Genomic DNA, 12,732 nt, shown 5'->3' on the forward strand with positions numbered 1-12,732 from the left:
GTGTGTGTGCGTGTGTGTCCAGTGTGGTGATGGTGGCAGATGGTTCCGAGCCCAGCGGCACATGCTCAGTTATGTACACTCGACAAGTTTGAGGGCTTAGCTGTGGCTGCTGAGGTCATAGCTCTGGGAAAAAAAATAGCCTCCCTCCCTCCAGTACACCGCCTCCATTTTGAACAGCCATGTAATCGGGTATTCGCGTAGTTTGTGCGTGCGTGCGCGCGCGCATGTGTGTGTGTGTGTGTGTGTGTGGGTATCGCCTGCTGCGCCGCGTAGTGTCAACAAGCCACATCTAAACATCGCTCGACATGGACGACTTGTTCAGTCCGCGCAGGTAAACCGACCCCATCGCCTTTCGCATGTTCCTTCGCGGAACTGTGGTCTAAAATGTGTGTTTGGTGACGTCAGCGTTCGTGTGAAGCAGTCGGAGTGTCAGTGGTCACGAAGTTGGTGTCTGGCTAACGAGCTAGCTCCATAACAGCGTTAATGTTGCTGTCGCTAGCCGTTAGCCAGCCCGTGTAGACCGACTTCTCTCGTGTCACTGCATTTTTCAACTTTAATTATTTCATAAGTAAGTGTTGGGGTCGCGCATATTTGCGCAGACCTCTGATAAACCTGCTAATGGGTGTGTGTTTGCGTGTATTTACATGTCAGCGACAGCTCCGAGCATGCTAGCGCTGCGGGCTGTGATCGCGTCGATACGCTACTGTAACGCAGCGTAAAGCGTCACGACAGTTGGAGCTGGGATGATAGAACTTTCATTAACGCGTTATTTCCTCGAAATGTTGGACGAAAAAACGAGCAGTCCGTGTATGATTGATTGACGGGCGTGTGCGTCGGGTTTCACGCATGTAAATGTAGGAACCAGCTCAGATTGGTTGTTGTCTGCGAGGAGGCGGGATATGATCGGCGAAGAGTGAAATCACTGTACTCCTACTGATGCGCCCGCTGAGGCGATGATGGCTCTTCTAATGGTGTTTTCACATCACACTCCTTTACATACACTTATTCTGCCTCATTTCAGGAGCTTGAACAGCACACAAGGCGAGATACGAGTGGGGCCAAGTCATCAGGTACACAGGAATGGCTGTTTAATTTATACTGCTATCATATTATAGCAAGGAAATGTAGAGTAGCTTTTGCATCCTTTTAAAACCTTAAAGTCTAGTAATAATAATTGTTGGGATTTTGCACGGAACTTGACAAATGAATACCAAAGTAGATTAATTTCAATATTATCTCTGTTCCAACACCCAAAACAAAAATAGGTTGCATAAGTACATATATTCTGGATCTTTATTTTGCAATTCTTAAAGCTGAATAAACAACATTTTTGTACAGTTTTAAATCAAATGAATCATAAACACACCCCATAGTAAAAGGCATCCTTTTGTGGCATGTTGTGGTGTGGTGGATCCAAACGCAGAAGTACCTCAGCAGTACCTCAACATCTTAAAGGTTAGTTCAAAAACGCTGAGTCCAGAATTATCCAATAAATAAATACAAAGCCGGCTGAGTAAAAAAATGTCAATGTCCAGACCGAGACCTTAGGAATCAGAACAGCGGAGATCGATACAACACAGGAGGCGGGGAAAGACCGCGGCATGCAAATCTGCAAAACATTGGATGGTCGGGGAAGGTGCCTTGCCACATAAACCTAAACGCTATGCTACAGCACGCAAGTCACAAGAATACACCCTCCAAAGTCTCGGCAGATTTTCCAGTCCTGAACGTGGGATGACATTCTTGTGACCAAATGATATCAGGCCAGAGGGTGAGGATGACAGTACCTTTTCCTGCCTGCTACATCCTACGTTTTCAAACTTGCTGGCGGCAGTTCTGTCCTTTTTCAGTGCCGCGGGGATTATTGCAGATTGCCTCCAGCTGTTCACATGAGCCTCTGTTAAAATGAATAAAATAATAATAAAACAAAGCAAGAGTTGAACAGGAAGTATATAGACTAAATGTAACTGAACAATAATAAATGACACCTTTCACTGAAATATAAATTACTTAAATTACATCAAGTAATATAAATTACTTGAAGGAAACTGTAGACGTGCCCACATCTGTGGGGTTTTCCTTCCACACGGAGGCTGAATGGGTGGGAAAAAAACTTATTTGATGATTAATAGGAATAGTAGCCATTAGTAAAATAAGATCCAAGAAGTGCGTTATGTATGACAAATGTAAATAGTATGATTGAGATTGAAATGAATCTGAATATAAAGATAAGTATATTAGTAAAGTATATTATCAATCAGTCAAGTAGTCTCTAATTATCTGCCACCTGAGCCTGTAAAATCGATTTAACCTTATTCAAATCGGCAATAGTCTCTACTCATTAAAAGTTGGCTTTGAACTTCTTTCAGGCGAAGCTTCCAGAGCTGCAGCCTCGCCCCCCTCTGAGTTTACAGGCCCACACAGAGAATGAGGAGCTGATGTGGACACCTGGAGTCAACGATTGTGATCTTCTGATGTACCTGAGAGCAGCAAGGTTTGTGTTGAAATATTAATGTGTTCAATGAACATGTCACTGGGAACAACCTCCATGCCAATGAACTTATTAGCAGGTGTCAGAACACTTCAGATGCTTCCATAATTACAGTATAGAACCTGTGTAACCACTTCAGCGTTAACAGCTCATTCAGATGTGTGTGTGGTAATTACAATGTTGCTAAGCAGTTCGAGAAAAAAAACACCAGCATATATCTGTGTATGTCCGTTGTAGGGCTGAGAAAAAAACAAAATATATTGCCAAATAATTTTTCCTCCATATACCGTGTGGCCCGGCCCCTTGTACGCAGAGACAGGTCAAGAGGCTGCCGTTTGAATTAATACACATTTTAATAATACACATTTTCAGGAGCATGGCAGCATTTGCTGGGATGTGTGACGGTGGATCCACAGAGGATGGTTGTTTAGCCGCCTCCCGTGATGACACGACTCTCAACGCTCTCAACATGGTAGAGAATTGGAACCTGATTGTTTTACGATCAATGACTCCCAACTATAGACACAGAGTGTCATAAACGTGCGCGTCTTCCCTTTATCTGTAGCTACACGCCAGTCACTATGATGCAGCAAAAGCTCTCCAGCGCCTGGTGAAGAAACCTCTGCCTAAGCTTATAGAGAAGTGCTGGTCTGAAGAGGACGTGGTGAGACACCACTTGTTTTACTTTGTTCACTGAAATGAAGCAGAATGCATAATGAAGGAAAATATTGGCATAATCTAATCCTTGTTTGTAATAATTAATGTAGTCAAACAAATATTCATACTAAAGGTTAGTAGCTCCTTTATCTGTTGCCGCTTTCAACTGAAACCAACTTCAACAAAGATTTTTCTAAGGTGATTTTATAGCATTTAGTTAGTGTTGAAAATGGTTTCCATTGTTTGATTGTGATAATTTGAGCAGGTTTTTGCAGAAAAATGTTTAAATCCCATTAGTTTCACACTGACAGGTTTATTTGGTTTTTTTATATATTCGCATATATTTGCAAAGATGTCACAATCTCTTTTCTATATAGAAACGCTTCATCAAAGGCCTCAGACAGTATGGAAAGAACTTCTTTCGCATTAGGAAAGACTTTTTGCCGAGCAAGAAAACTGTAAGTCATATTTACACAGACCAAAACATGTTTTTGGCTACATATGTGTCATGCAGTTCTTCAAAACTTCTCTTAGGGGGAACTGATCACTTTCTACTACCACTGGAAGAAAACCCCTGAGGCTGCTGGGACACGAGCGTATCGTCAACAGCGCAGGCAGCCGTCGTCCCGTAAAGCTAAGACTCGTGCGGCAGCTGCTCCAGTGAGCACTCCATCCAGAGGCTACTCAGGTGAGCTGCTTGTCTCTCAATACAAATGCCCGCTCTGTTTTTATCATTAAAGTGTCGTTGATCTCTGTCTTGGATATTATTTTAGTGGATGCAAGTTCTGCAAGTGAGGATGAGTTGGACAGCGAAGACAGTGAACAGGACATCAAGAGCTGCAGCCACTGTGGTACAACCCGTGAGTCTTTATTTGCTCTCAATCCAAAAGTTTTAGCCTTTACATCATTTAAAAGAAGAGTAAAACTGCTTTTTTATTTCTGAAAAATGCATTTCGTTTAACAGGTTCTAAGGATTGGCACCAAGGTAGAAGAGATAACCATCTGCTCTGCACAGCCTGTCGCACATATGAGAACAAGCACGGCTGTTTACCATCTTCTCAAAAGTCTGGCGGGACCTTCATGTTCAAACCAGTTAAAGAGGAAGAAAGCAAACATGCAATGAGGACGCGCAGAAGCCGGGCACCAGTGAGTGTGAGGCTAACATCTATTCTTAATTTGATAAGTCTTTCTCTTGAACTCAGACAGGTGCGAAGTATAGGCATATATAATTTGAAATATTCAGAATATTTTGTTTTGCACCAACATCTATGAAACCCAAGACAACGTGAGGACAATAAGAGGACGACTGGTTCCCCTATGAATGCTACTTCAGAGCACAGCATTACTGTCATGTTGCATTGAGTTTCACGTTAATCCTTCACCGTCTGTTGGTTAACTGCAGTTGGCAGGCCTCGACGACAGAATTATGTCTGTTGTTTTCTTGAACATACATGCATAAAATAGGTAATTCAATGTGTACCTGGAAATTTCACAAAAATCTAAATGTACCTTTGCAGCAGGTTTCATCTTTGCGAAGCGGTCACAGGAGGCTGACAGGCTCCCCCAGCCATGAGGATCTGTCCAGCCAGAATTCTTCCAGTGCAGCAAATCTGATTTCTTTACGACCACTGTCCGGTGACAGCAAGAACGACTCGACAAAGAAGGCTAACAAGGTGTCTTTCTGTTCGATTAGACTTCTAGTCCACCGCTTGTTACCAGACCTGTGCCGTCTAACGTAAGGTCTTAGCTCACTTTCTTTCACTCTTGTTGACTGGTATCAATGTGATCCTTCAACAGAAGGTAAAAGAGGAGACGGCGTCACCAAAGACAATGAAGCGTGTGAGAGAGAGTCCTGTGCTGGAGCAAGATGGGGCAGAAAAGGTTGCATCCAAAAGGCCAAAGACACAAGTAAGTGGGCGAATTTGACTGTGAATCAGGATTTTGTGATTTGTGGAAGAATATAGCACAACGCCGATGGCTTTTCTGATGTCTTCATTAATTCAAATAATTGCTTATGTTTCCCTGGAAATATCAAGTTAAACATAACGTACAAATCAACAGGAAGTACAACTGGCTGGTTTGCGCAGTCTCAATAGTTTGCCCTCATGTTCCTCCCTCTGTAGAATGCCCCGGTGTCTCGGTCAGAGGTGGAGCCCGAAGTGGAAGAAGAGAGCTCCTCAGAAAGCCGCAGCGCTCAAGATGACGGCAGCAGTGACACCAAAGACATAGACCAGGACAACCGCAGCTCCTCTCCCAGTATTCCCAGCCCTCAACAAGGCAATGAAAGTGATTCTGACTCATCTGCTCAGCCCGGGGGGGTCCCTGCGGAGCCTGTTGCCACAGGTGGGGGCGACATTGGTGATGCCCCAGTGTTTCAAGGCGCACCTGCTCCAGGTCCTCCTGCCACTCCTCAGTCCCAGCTCAACGCCCAGCTTGCTGCTGATCCTGCAGAAGTCCCACCTCCACCTTCTCCAGAACCTCTTCACGTTCAGCCAGCAGCCATTGTGGCTCCAAACAGCAGGCAACAGTCGGCCATCTCATTGGCTGTGCGACACCCTTCTCCATCTGCAGCGACTCAGGATGCTCCAGTTTCACCAACATTTCAGGCTCCGCCGGCGCTCAACTCCTCTCAGGCCTCGCAGCGTCCCCCGTTCTTCAGGGAGTCCCAACTTCCTCTCTCTGGCCCCCAAGTCAAGCCCCCTCCCACCACTCCCATTCCACCTACACATAAGCAGATCCCACATCCGTCAGCCGGGGCGTTCCCACACGTGCCCTCCAATCTCCCTCCTCCGCCTGCATTGAAGCCCCTCAATGCTCTGCCCAACCAGCACCCCCCCGGTGCCCTCCCACCTCCGCTTCAGCTCATGCAGCAACCTCAGCAGCCTCTGTCAGGGCAGGCAACTCAGCATCCAGCTCCGGGCCAGAACCACCCTGCCAAGAGCACAGGCTTCTCTCACACCTCCACTGGCCCCTCACCAAGCACTTTGGGGCCAGTCCCAAGCCTTCAGCCTTCTGCTCCGCCAGCGCCTGTGAAACCCTCGTCTAGTAGTGCACCTGGTGCAGCTGGATCACAAGTCCAGATCAAGGAGGAGCCGCTCGATGAGATCGAGGAGGTGGACAGCCCAGCCTGCCCGCCCCGCAGCCCCTCGCCGGAGCCCACCGTGGTCAACATGGCGAGCCACGCCAGTCAGTCTGCACGGTTGGTCCCGCTCCAGTTTCTGTTGGAGTTTGGCTTGTTGAGACGACATGGTTACTAATTGTCTTTCATCAACTTCAGGTTCATTAAGCATCTGGATCGTGGCTACAACTCTTGCGCGAGAACAGATCTGTACTTCACTCCTCTGTCGTCTTCCAAACTGGCCAAGAAAAGGGAGGAGGCCGTGGAGCGGTCCAGGAGAGAGGCCGAGTTCAATGCTCGGCAGGAACGGGAGCGCGAGAAGGAGCGCGAGCGAGAGGCCGACAGAAGCGCTGTGAGTCACTTTAGCACGAATCTATCTCCGCACGTTGTTTCTCACTGGCTTGTTCATTTGCAGAGAGCTTCCAGCTCCTCTCACGACAGTCGCATAGGGGAGGTTCAGATGATTCAGGGCCACAGTCGGTCGTCCTATGAGCAGCCCCCGACCACAGTAGCTGCCGTGCCACCCTACATTGGTCCCGACACTCCAGCTTTGCGCACACTCAGTGAATATGCCAGACCCCATGTGATGTCGCCAACCAATCGGAACCACCCCTTCTACGTGTCACTGAGCCCCGGTGACCCCTTGCTTGCTTACCACATGCCGGGCCTGTACAGCGCCGAGCCAAGCCTCCGAGAGCGAGAGCTGAGGAACCTTCGAGAACGGGAGTTGCGCGAGAGGATGAAGCCTGGCTTTGAGGTCAAACCTCCAGATATGGAAACACTGCATCCCTCCGCAAACCCAATGGAGCATTTTGCCCGACACGGAGCCCTGGCACTCCCTCACATACCGGGGCCTCCGCACCCTTTTGTGCCGTTTCATCCCGGCCTGAACCATCTGGAGCGAGAGAGGATGGCGTTGGCTGCGCCGCAGCTCCGACCTGAGCTGAGCTACGCCGAGCGGCTGACGGCAGAGAGGCTTCACGCCGAGCGCATGGCGTCTGTGGCGGACCCTGCTGCCAGACTGCAGATGTTGAATGTGACGCCGCATCACCACCAGCACTCACACATCCACTCCCACCTGCACCTGCATCAGCAGGATCCACTGGGCCAAGGTCAGTGTCGGAAAGCACATGTGTGGGTGAGGGTTGCTTCAAGTTTGTCTTTTTTTTGTTTAGGTTCGAGCCCCCATCCTCTGGTGGAGCCAATAGCAACTGGTCCTCGCCTGGCTCGCTTCCCATTCCCTGGTGCTCCCATGCCCAACCCTCTCCTCAGCGACCTTCCTCATGATCACGAGATGTTGCGCCACCCTCTGTTTGGTTCGTCTCACTCAGAACAAAAATGCAGACTCAGGCCTGTGTTGGTTTTGTCTTACTGTTGCTAATCTGCGTCTCTCCTCCGACACAGCGTATCAGCGAGAGCTCCAGGGTCAAATCCCTCAGATGTCAGCTGCTCACCAGCTGCAGGCGATGCACGCGCAGTCGGCAGAGCTGCAGAGGATGGCCCTGGAGCAGCAGTGGCTGCACAGCCATCACCTGCACGGAGGAGCCCTGCCAAGTCAGGAGGATTACTACAGGTGAGCAAGCTACCAACTGCTCAGGTTTGTCTGTGAAACGATGAAGATGCTAAATATAATGTCGAGAATTACTTACAGAAATACTTACAGTGGAAGTAACTCACAAAAGTTTCATTATGTTTGTATGTGTTCAAGTTAAAGAAGCTTTCAATCTGTTCCACAGTCGCCTGAAGAAAGAGGGTGACAAGCCATCGTGAGCCCTGAGGAGTTGACCTGCCCACCCGCTAGAATACTGTGTACTCAAAAGACTGTAAGAGAATATTTGTGTGGCCAGTTTTTGTTATCATGTATTTAGAGAGAAACCTTTGTGTATCTTTCCCTGCATTCCTCGTCCAGCACTTAAAGAGGCCGCCAAAGTCTGGTGGAGATTTTCATATTGTTCCAGAGTTTATACCGGTTTTATTATTTAAAACATGGTCGTCTCACGTTCCTCACGTGAGATTTGAAAGTTTGCACTGCACCACTTTGCTGTGCGGTGACTTCAATTGGGAAATCCCAGCAAATCTCACAGCAAATTAGAAGTCAAACCAACTGTGGTTGTCCTTGTATAGAATGGCATTGTATTGGGTGTCTAACTACCTAGCATGACCTTTCACCTTTTAACTAGAGTAGACATTTGCATTCTCGTGTTTAGACTTTGAAAGCAGTAGAATTTGGATTTAAATGGAATATTCTAAATATTTGTTTAAATCCTGCATTTTTATATATGGAGATATCTTTCCACGGTATGTTCCTATCTTTTAATGGCTCAATTTTGAGACTGTAAATATTAAATGTTCACAATATTATGTATGAATGAATCCTATTAAGATCATAGATGTCAACACCAGACCCTCGGCACTGCAGTGATCCATATGCTATAACATATATAGTATTATATACTTTCATGGTTACTAATTGGAATCTGTTTTGACAGAATGTTTTTACACAAATTTGATAAAGATTTAAAAAAAAATTGGGGTAAACAAAACGATTGGTATTGATTTTAAAAAGAACTGCCTTGAAATTTAATATTTATGTCGCATATTATGAAAATGTATCCTTTGAATATTTATTTCAATAAATACTCCTGCGATGATGCGTGTTTTGTATGTTTGTCTCTCGCACACAAAAAAACACACGTATGTTGCCTATGACGGCCTTTGCCTTTTTATTTCATGTGTACAATCATTCCACCTACAACTAAGGAAACATACGGAACAGAAGACTCACGGAAAATGTACATAACACTTCATAAAGCTTCACGCTTCTGCATTCTTGTCTCCCAGTGTAGTGTTCTCCAAACATGGCTGATCAGTCATAACAAAAAAAAAGTTTAAATTGTTTTTAGATGCCAACTTCCCTCCTAAATAGACCATACAATGAACTTCTTCCCATCCTTGGTTTGAAACTCTGGTTCACAGAAACAGTATATTTTCATACACACAGTGACCCAAAACACCTACTTTCACGCACAGCTCTCATTGTTGTGTATTACTACATATTGACTAACATTTAAATAACAGATCAGAACACTTTCGGAGACTACTGAAACTGATTTGTTTCTACGAAATGGACCCAAGAAAAAGCTATCATTAAATGAATGTGTACTTCAGGGACGGTGCGGCGGTCGAGACCTCCTCCTCCTCATGTAGTGACGCAGGTACTGGATGGCTGAGAGGGCGCTCACGTGCGCCAGCAGAGCTGAAGGACAGAGTTCGACATCAAATCACATCGCCAAAAAACTGGACTTATTTTGATGTGGAGAGTTTCACATAAATGGAGTTGGGGAAAAAAAACAAAGTGGCAAAACTAAAGCAGAATCACAGAGAAAGGAATCCATTTAAAAGAGGTGGAGTTATATGGATAGCTGAACCACTAGCGCCATCTGCTGCTCCTTTGACCACATGACACTGAGGACGAGCTCTATCGAGGATGCGAATCTGGCTGAGGCCTCTGTGTCACAGTATCATTCTCGTTCATGGCACATTTGGATGCATACGTGCGTCAGTGTCTTTCCTCACCTGCTTTCCAAGCGTCAGTGTTGTCGGCCTCCGATGACGTCAGCACCCAGGAGGCGAAGGCAATGCAGAGCAGACACATGTCCGACTGCCTGGGTGTCGACCGACCCCCCTGCCCTGGAAGACACACCATCACCGACCACTCCGGCGGGCGTTCCAACCTGAAATGTTCACGCTCACCTGCGGCCTTCATTGTTTCCAGGATCTGCTCCGGATCCACCACCAGGCGGGCCACCACTTGATCCTCCTCACTGTGGACAGGAAGTTTGCTCCAGGAGCAGAAGCTAATCCTCTGTAGGGACAGCGAGCGCATCCACGCGCCAGGTCCACTGGGCACGAGCCTCTCACGCTCAGCGGTCTGCACCAGGGAGTCCAACTCCAGTCTGGCGGGAGGGAAGTTCTCCCTCATGAAAGTGTGGAAAAGCTGGTCCAGACTTGGTGAGGCGAGTTCCCTCACAGTGGGATGGGAGCTGGAGAATATCGGAACGAGTTTGCTGTCATGGCCCGGGTAGATGTTTGGACACTCTGGATCAAGTGTGACATCATCGCCCGAGAAAAGACCACCCGCCTGCAGGGCTTCTGGTGGGTCAAACTTGTTGGTGAGAAGAGGGGCGGGTCCCCGCTGAGCCCCATGTACTTCTCTCTTCTCCCCTGCCGACGTGGTTATGAGCGACAAGTCATCCACGTCCAGCTCCTTCTTCATGTCGCGCAGACTCTGACTTGTCCTCATCCTTCTCTGCCGTGACGCAGCCTCATGACCAAGAGTGTTTCCTGCTGGACCTTCTGCAGGCACCGGGGTCTGCCTGCCCTCGGAGCATGTGGAGCCAAGGTCCTCTGAAGTTGGAGTTTCTCTCCGAGGACTTGGACTCGCGTTACACTCCTCCTCACAATCCGAAGTGGAGAAGTCCCAGCTCCAGCGATCGGGCTTGGCCTCCTCTGCCTGTGTGCAGTAGTCCGAGTCAGCATTGTCGGAGGTCTCTATCTGGCTGGGCGACACTTTGGAGCCAGCCGCCCGGGAGTCTTCAGCGCCCCCTAGTGGTGGACCTCCTGCCCTCCTGAGCTGCAGGATATCATTTATCGTCAGCTTCTCCATCTCATCCCAGAAAGCTGAGATGGCGTAGACGGGTCGAACGTGGCCGGCGGCTCGGGCGAAAGCCTCTGGACTGTCTGGTGGAGGAGCCTCCGGCGGCCTGTGGTTCGTGTTGCCACCGGTTTGGTCCAAGGCAGAAGAAAAGTCTTCACCATCATCGTCAGTGGAACTTACCTCCTCAGCTTCACGTTCCAGAGTCACCTCCTGACACCTTGTGGCTGAGAGGATCCCTTGACCTCTGAGCTCTGATAAGAACTGGACTGCGTCTTCAAACTCTTCGGACCCGGTGCTGTCCGTCATCACTCCATGGTTTTCCTCTGTCATGACGTCTTCAGTTGGAGGATCAAAAAGTCCCAGTGTTGAAGCTTGGTCCTTCTCCGCCTCCGCTTCCACCCCTCCTCTACCTGCTCTTTTATTCTTCGCTACTTTCTTCAGTCGACGTTTTTTATTTGCGACTCGCCTGCAACGTTGTGACGGATTGTCGTTGACAGTCACAAACCATCGCTCCCTCTCTTGTCTGAAAGTAATACTGGTTCTCTTCAGAGGCTCCAGATCCTTCTCCTCCGTGGGTTTAGGATCTGGAGGTTCCTCAGTTTGGATCTGTTTATCTTCTGTTTCTAGTTTCGCTGCTCCTCCAATCACTTTGGAAAGGTCTCCTGCCTCACCCTGTGAACGAGTCACGCCTGGATGACCTCCAGCCAGCGAGTCCTCCTCAGTGGAACTGACGCTCTTGTCCTTCAGCACTGTGGAGCTCCCAGATTCCCTGTGAGGGTTTGCTCCTTCTGGACAAGCGAGTGCAGGCTGCACCAGGCAACACTCTTCACATTCCTCATCGAAACTCCTCCAGTCCTCCTCGGCAAGCATCATACTGTGATCAACGTCGTCCATTACATGGTCTTTTGTCTGGAAAATGTCCACACACAAGCGCAGGTCAGTGGAATGTTCTCAGCAGATTCAGGGGATCAGGGTGGGCAAGCAAACCAGGAGGAAAACAGCAGCTCACATGATCAGGCTAAGCTGTGATCGTGGAGCAGCCAAGTCCAGCAAGACACACTTGTTATTCTCAGAAGCCAAGTCTGTCACCTTCATGTCGAGCAGATCATGCAGCACATCTTCACGTACGTGTGGAGGTGGAACTGACCTGCGACAGGAGAGAGTCCGTACTTTCACCCTGCAGGCAGAGTCTCCGTCTGCCCTTGTGGACATGTCGGCCTGCGGCCTCTCACTCGCTATGAATAGACGTCGGTCACATGGAGCTGTCGCTGTAGACCCCCCCCACCTCCTCCAGACCCCTCAATGACATGCAAGTTCAACCTCAATTCACCGTCACCGGAGTCACCGCACGCAAGTACGGAGGAAAGCAAAACACCATATTATAAAGGCGTTTACTTATTTATCATCTCAGGAGTCTTGACTTTAGAGTCACGATGCAAGTCACCAGGTGGCGTATATAAGAAACTAGGATCACTTATTTGTGGAGGTGTCTGACACTGACATTTGGCTGATTTGAAAACACACGAACGACACGCTACATTTTCTGCCCGTTTCTCCACACGTCAAGGTGCAATAATGTCATACATCAGTCACTTTTTGACTTTTTTGGGGGGCAAAAAGGCTGAGTATGACTTTTTTCCAAGGTCATTTTTTTCAATTTCTCAATTAAAATGTTTTAATGCACATTTTTAACCGATTATTTGAATGTGATGTTCACGTAGTCCAACGATGCCGGGCAAGCCTTTTTAACTTTAGAAAGCATGTGTTTTTTTTCACATTTTTGAGTAGGTGGATCAGACCATGTCATTC

The 12,732-nt window shown here is 47.9% G+C and overlaps 2 protein-coding genes across 8 annotated transcripts; one reads left to right on the top strand and one right to left on the bottom strand.

Annotated features, from left to right (window-relative positions):
• The first annotated feature begins 121 nt into the window (after nucleotides 1–121).
• Nucleotides 122–8,930, top strand: rereb (arginine-glutamic acid dipeptide (RE) repeats b). Of its 7 annotated transcripts, none has more exons than XM_053868867.1 (17): nucleotides 123–331; nucleotides 1,022–1,070; nucleotides 2,370–2,494; nucleotides 2,864–2,963; nucleotides 3,057–3,155; nucleotides 3,526–3,606; nucleotides 3,683–3,836; nucleotides 3,922–4,008; nucleotides 4,113–4,294; nucleotides 4,669–4,821; nucleotides 4,946–5,056; nucleotides 5,272–6,347; nucleotides 6,426–6,618; nucleotides 6,682–7,378; nucleotides 7,442–7,582; nucleotides 7,671–7,839; nucleotides 8,003–8,929. In XM_053868867.1, the coding sequence occupies exons 1-17, from the start codon at nucleotides 306–308 to the stop codon at nucleotides 8,034–8,036; spliced, it is 3,477 nt and encodes a 1,158-aa protein (XP_053724842.1). In that variant the 5' UTR covers nucleotides 123–305; the 3' UTR covers nucleotides 8,037–8,929. The 7 variants fall into 7 exon arrangements, with proteins under 7 accessions (XP_053724835.1, XP_053724836.1, XP_053724839.1 ...); XM_053868865.1 differs by having other exon boundaries at nucleotides 4,113–4,300; nucleotides 4,666–4,821; nucleotides 8,003–8,928; XM_053868866.1 differs by having other exon boundaries at nucleotides 4,666–4,821; nucleotides 8,003–8,928.
• Nucleotides 8,931–8,975: 45 nt separating this feature from the next.
• Nucleotides 8,976–11,994, bottom strand: LOC128761020 (PPARGC1 and ESRR induced regulator, muscle 1). The gene is made up of 3 exons (XM_053868868.1): nucleotides 10,020–11,994; nucleotides 9,843–9,956; nucleotides 8,976–9,522 (listed from the first exon to the last, which is right to left on the bottom strand). Exons 1-3 carry the CDS (start codon nucleotides 11,815–11,817, stop codon nucleotides 9,431–9,433), a joined length of 2,004 nt encoding a protein of 667 aa, XP_053724843.1. The 5' UTR covers nucleotides 11,818–11,994; the 3' UTR covers nucleotides 8,976–9,430.
• Between the last annotated feature and the right edge of the window lie 738 nt (nucleotides 11,995–12,732).

The sequence above is a fragment of the Synchiropus splendidus genome, chromosome 6 (genome assembly GCF_027744825.2).
Source record: "Synchiropus splendidus isolate RoL2022-P1 chromosome 6, RoL_Sspl_1.0, whole genome shotgun sequence".
NCBI classification, from domain to species: domain Eukaryota; kingdom Metazoa; phylum Chordata; class Actinopteri; order Syngnathiformes; family Callionymidae; genus Synchiropus; species Synchiropus splendidus.

What these genes read in the sequence shown, in the direction of transcription:
- rereb (XM_053868860.1), top strand. Translation starts at nt 306, where the DNA reads ATGGACGACTTGTTCAGTCCGCGCAG. An exon ending in GACTTGTTCAGTCCGCGCAG is followed by an intron (nt 332 to 1,021) that starts GTAAACCGACCC and finishes GCCTCATTTCAG; the next exon opens with GAGCTTGAACAGCACACAAG. An exon ending in GAGTGGGGCCAAGTCATCAG is followed by an intron (nt 1,071 to 2,369) that starts GTACACAGGAAT and finishes AACTTCTTTCAG; the next exon opens with GCGAAGCTTCCAGAGCTGCA.
- LOC128761020 (XM_053868868.1), bottom strand. Translation starts at nt 11,817, where the DNA reads ATGGACGACGTTGATCACAGTATGATGCTTGCCGAGGAGGACTGGAGG. An exon ending in GGAAACAATGAAGGCCGCAG is followed by an intron (nt 9,957 to 10,019) that starts GTGAGCGTGAAC and finishes TGTGTCTTCCAG; the next exon opens with GGCAGGGGGGTCGGTCGACA. An exon ending in CACTGACGCTTGGAAAGCAG is followed by an intron (nt 9,523 to 9,842) that starts GTGAGGAAAGAC and finishes TCTGTCCTTCAG; the next exon opens with CTCTGCTGGCGCACGTGAGC.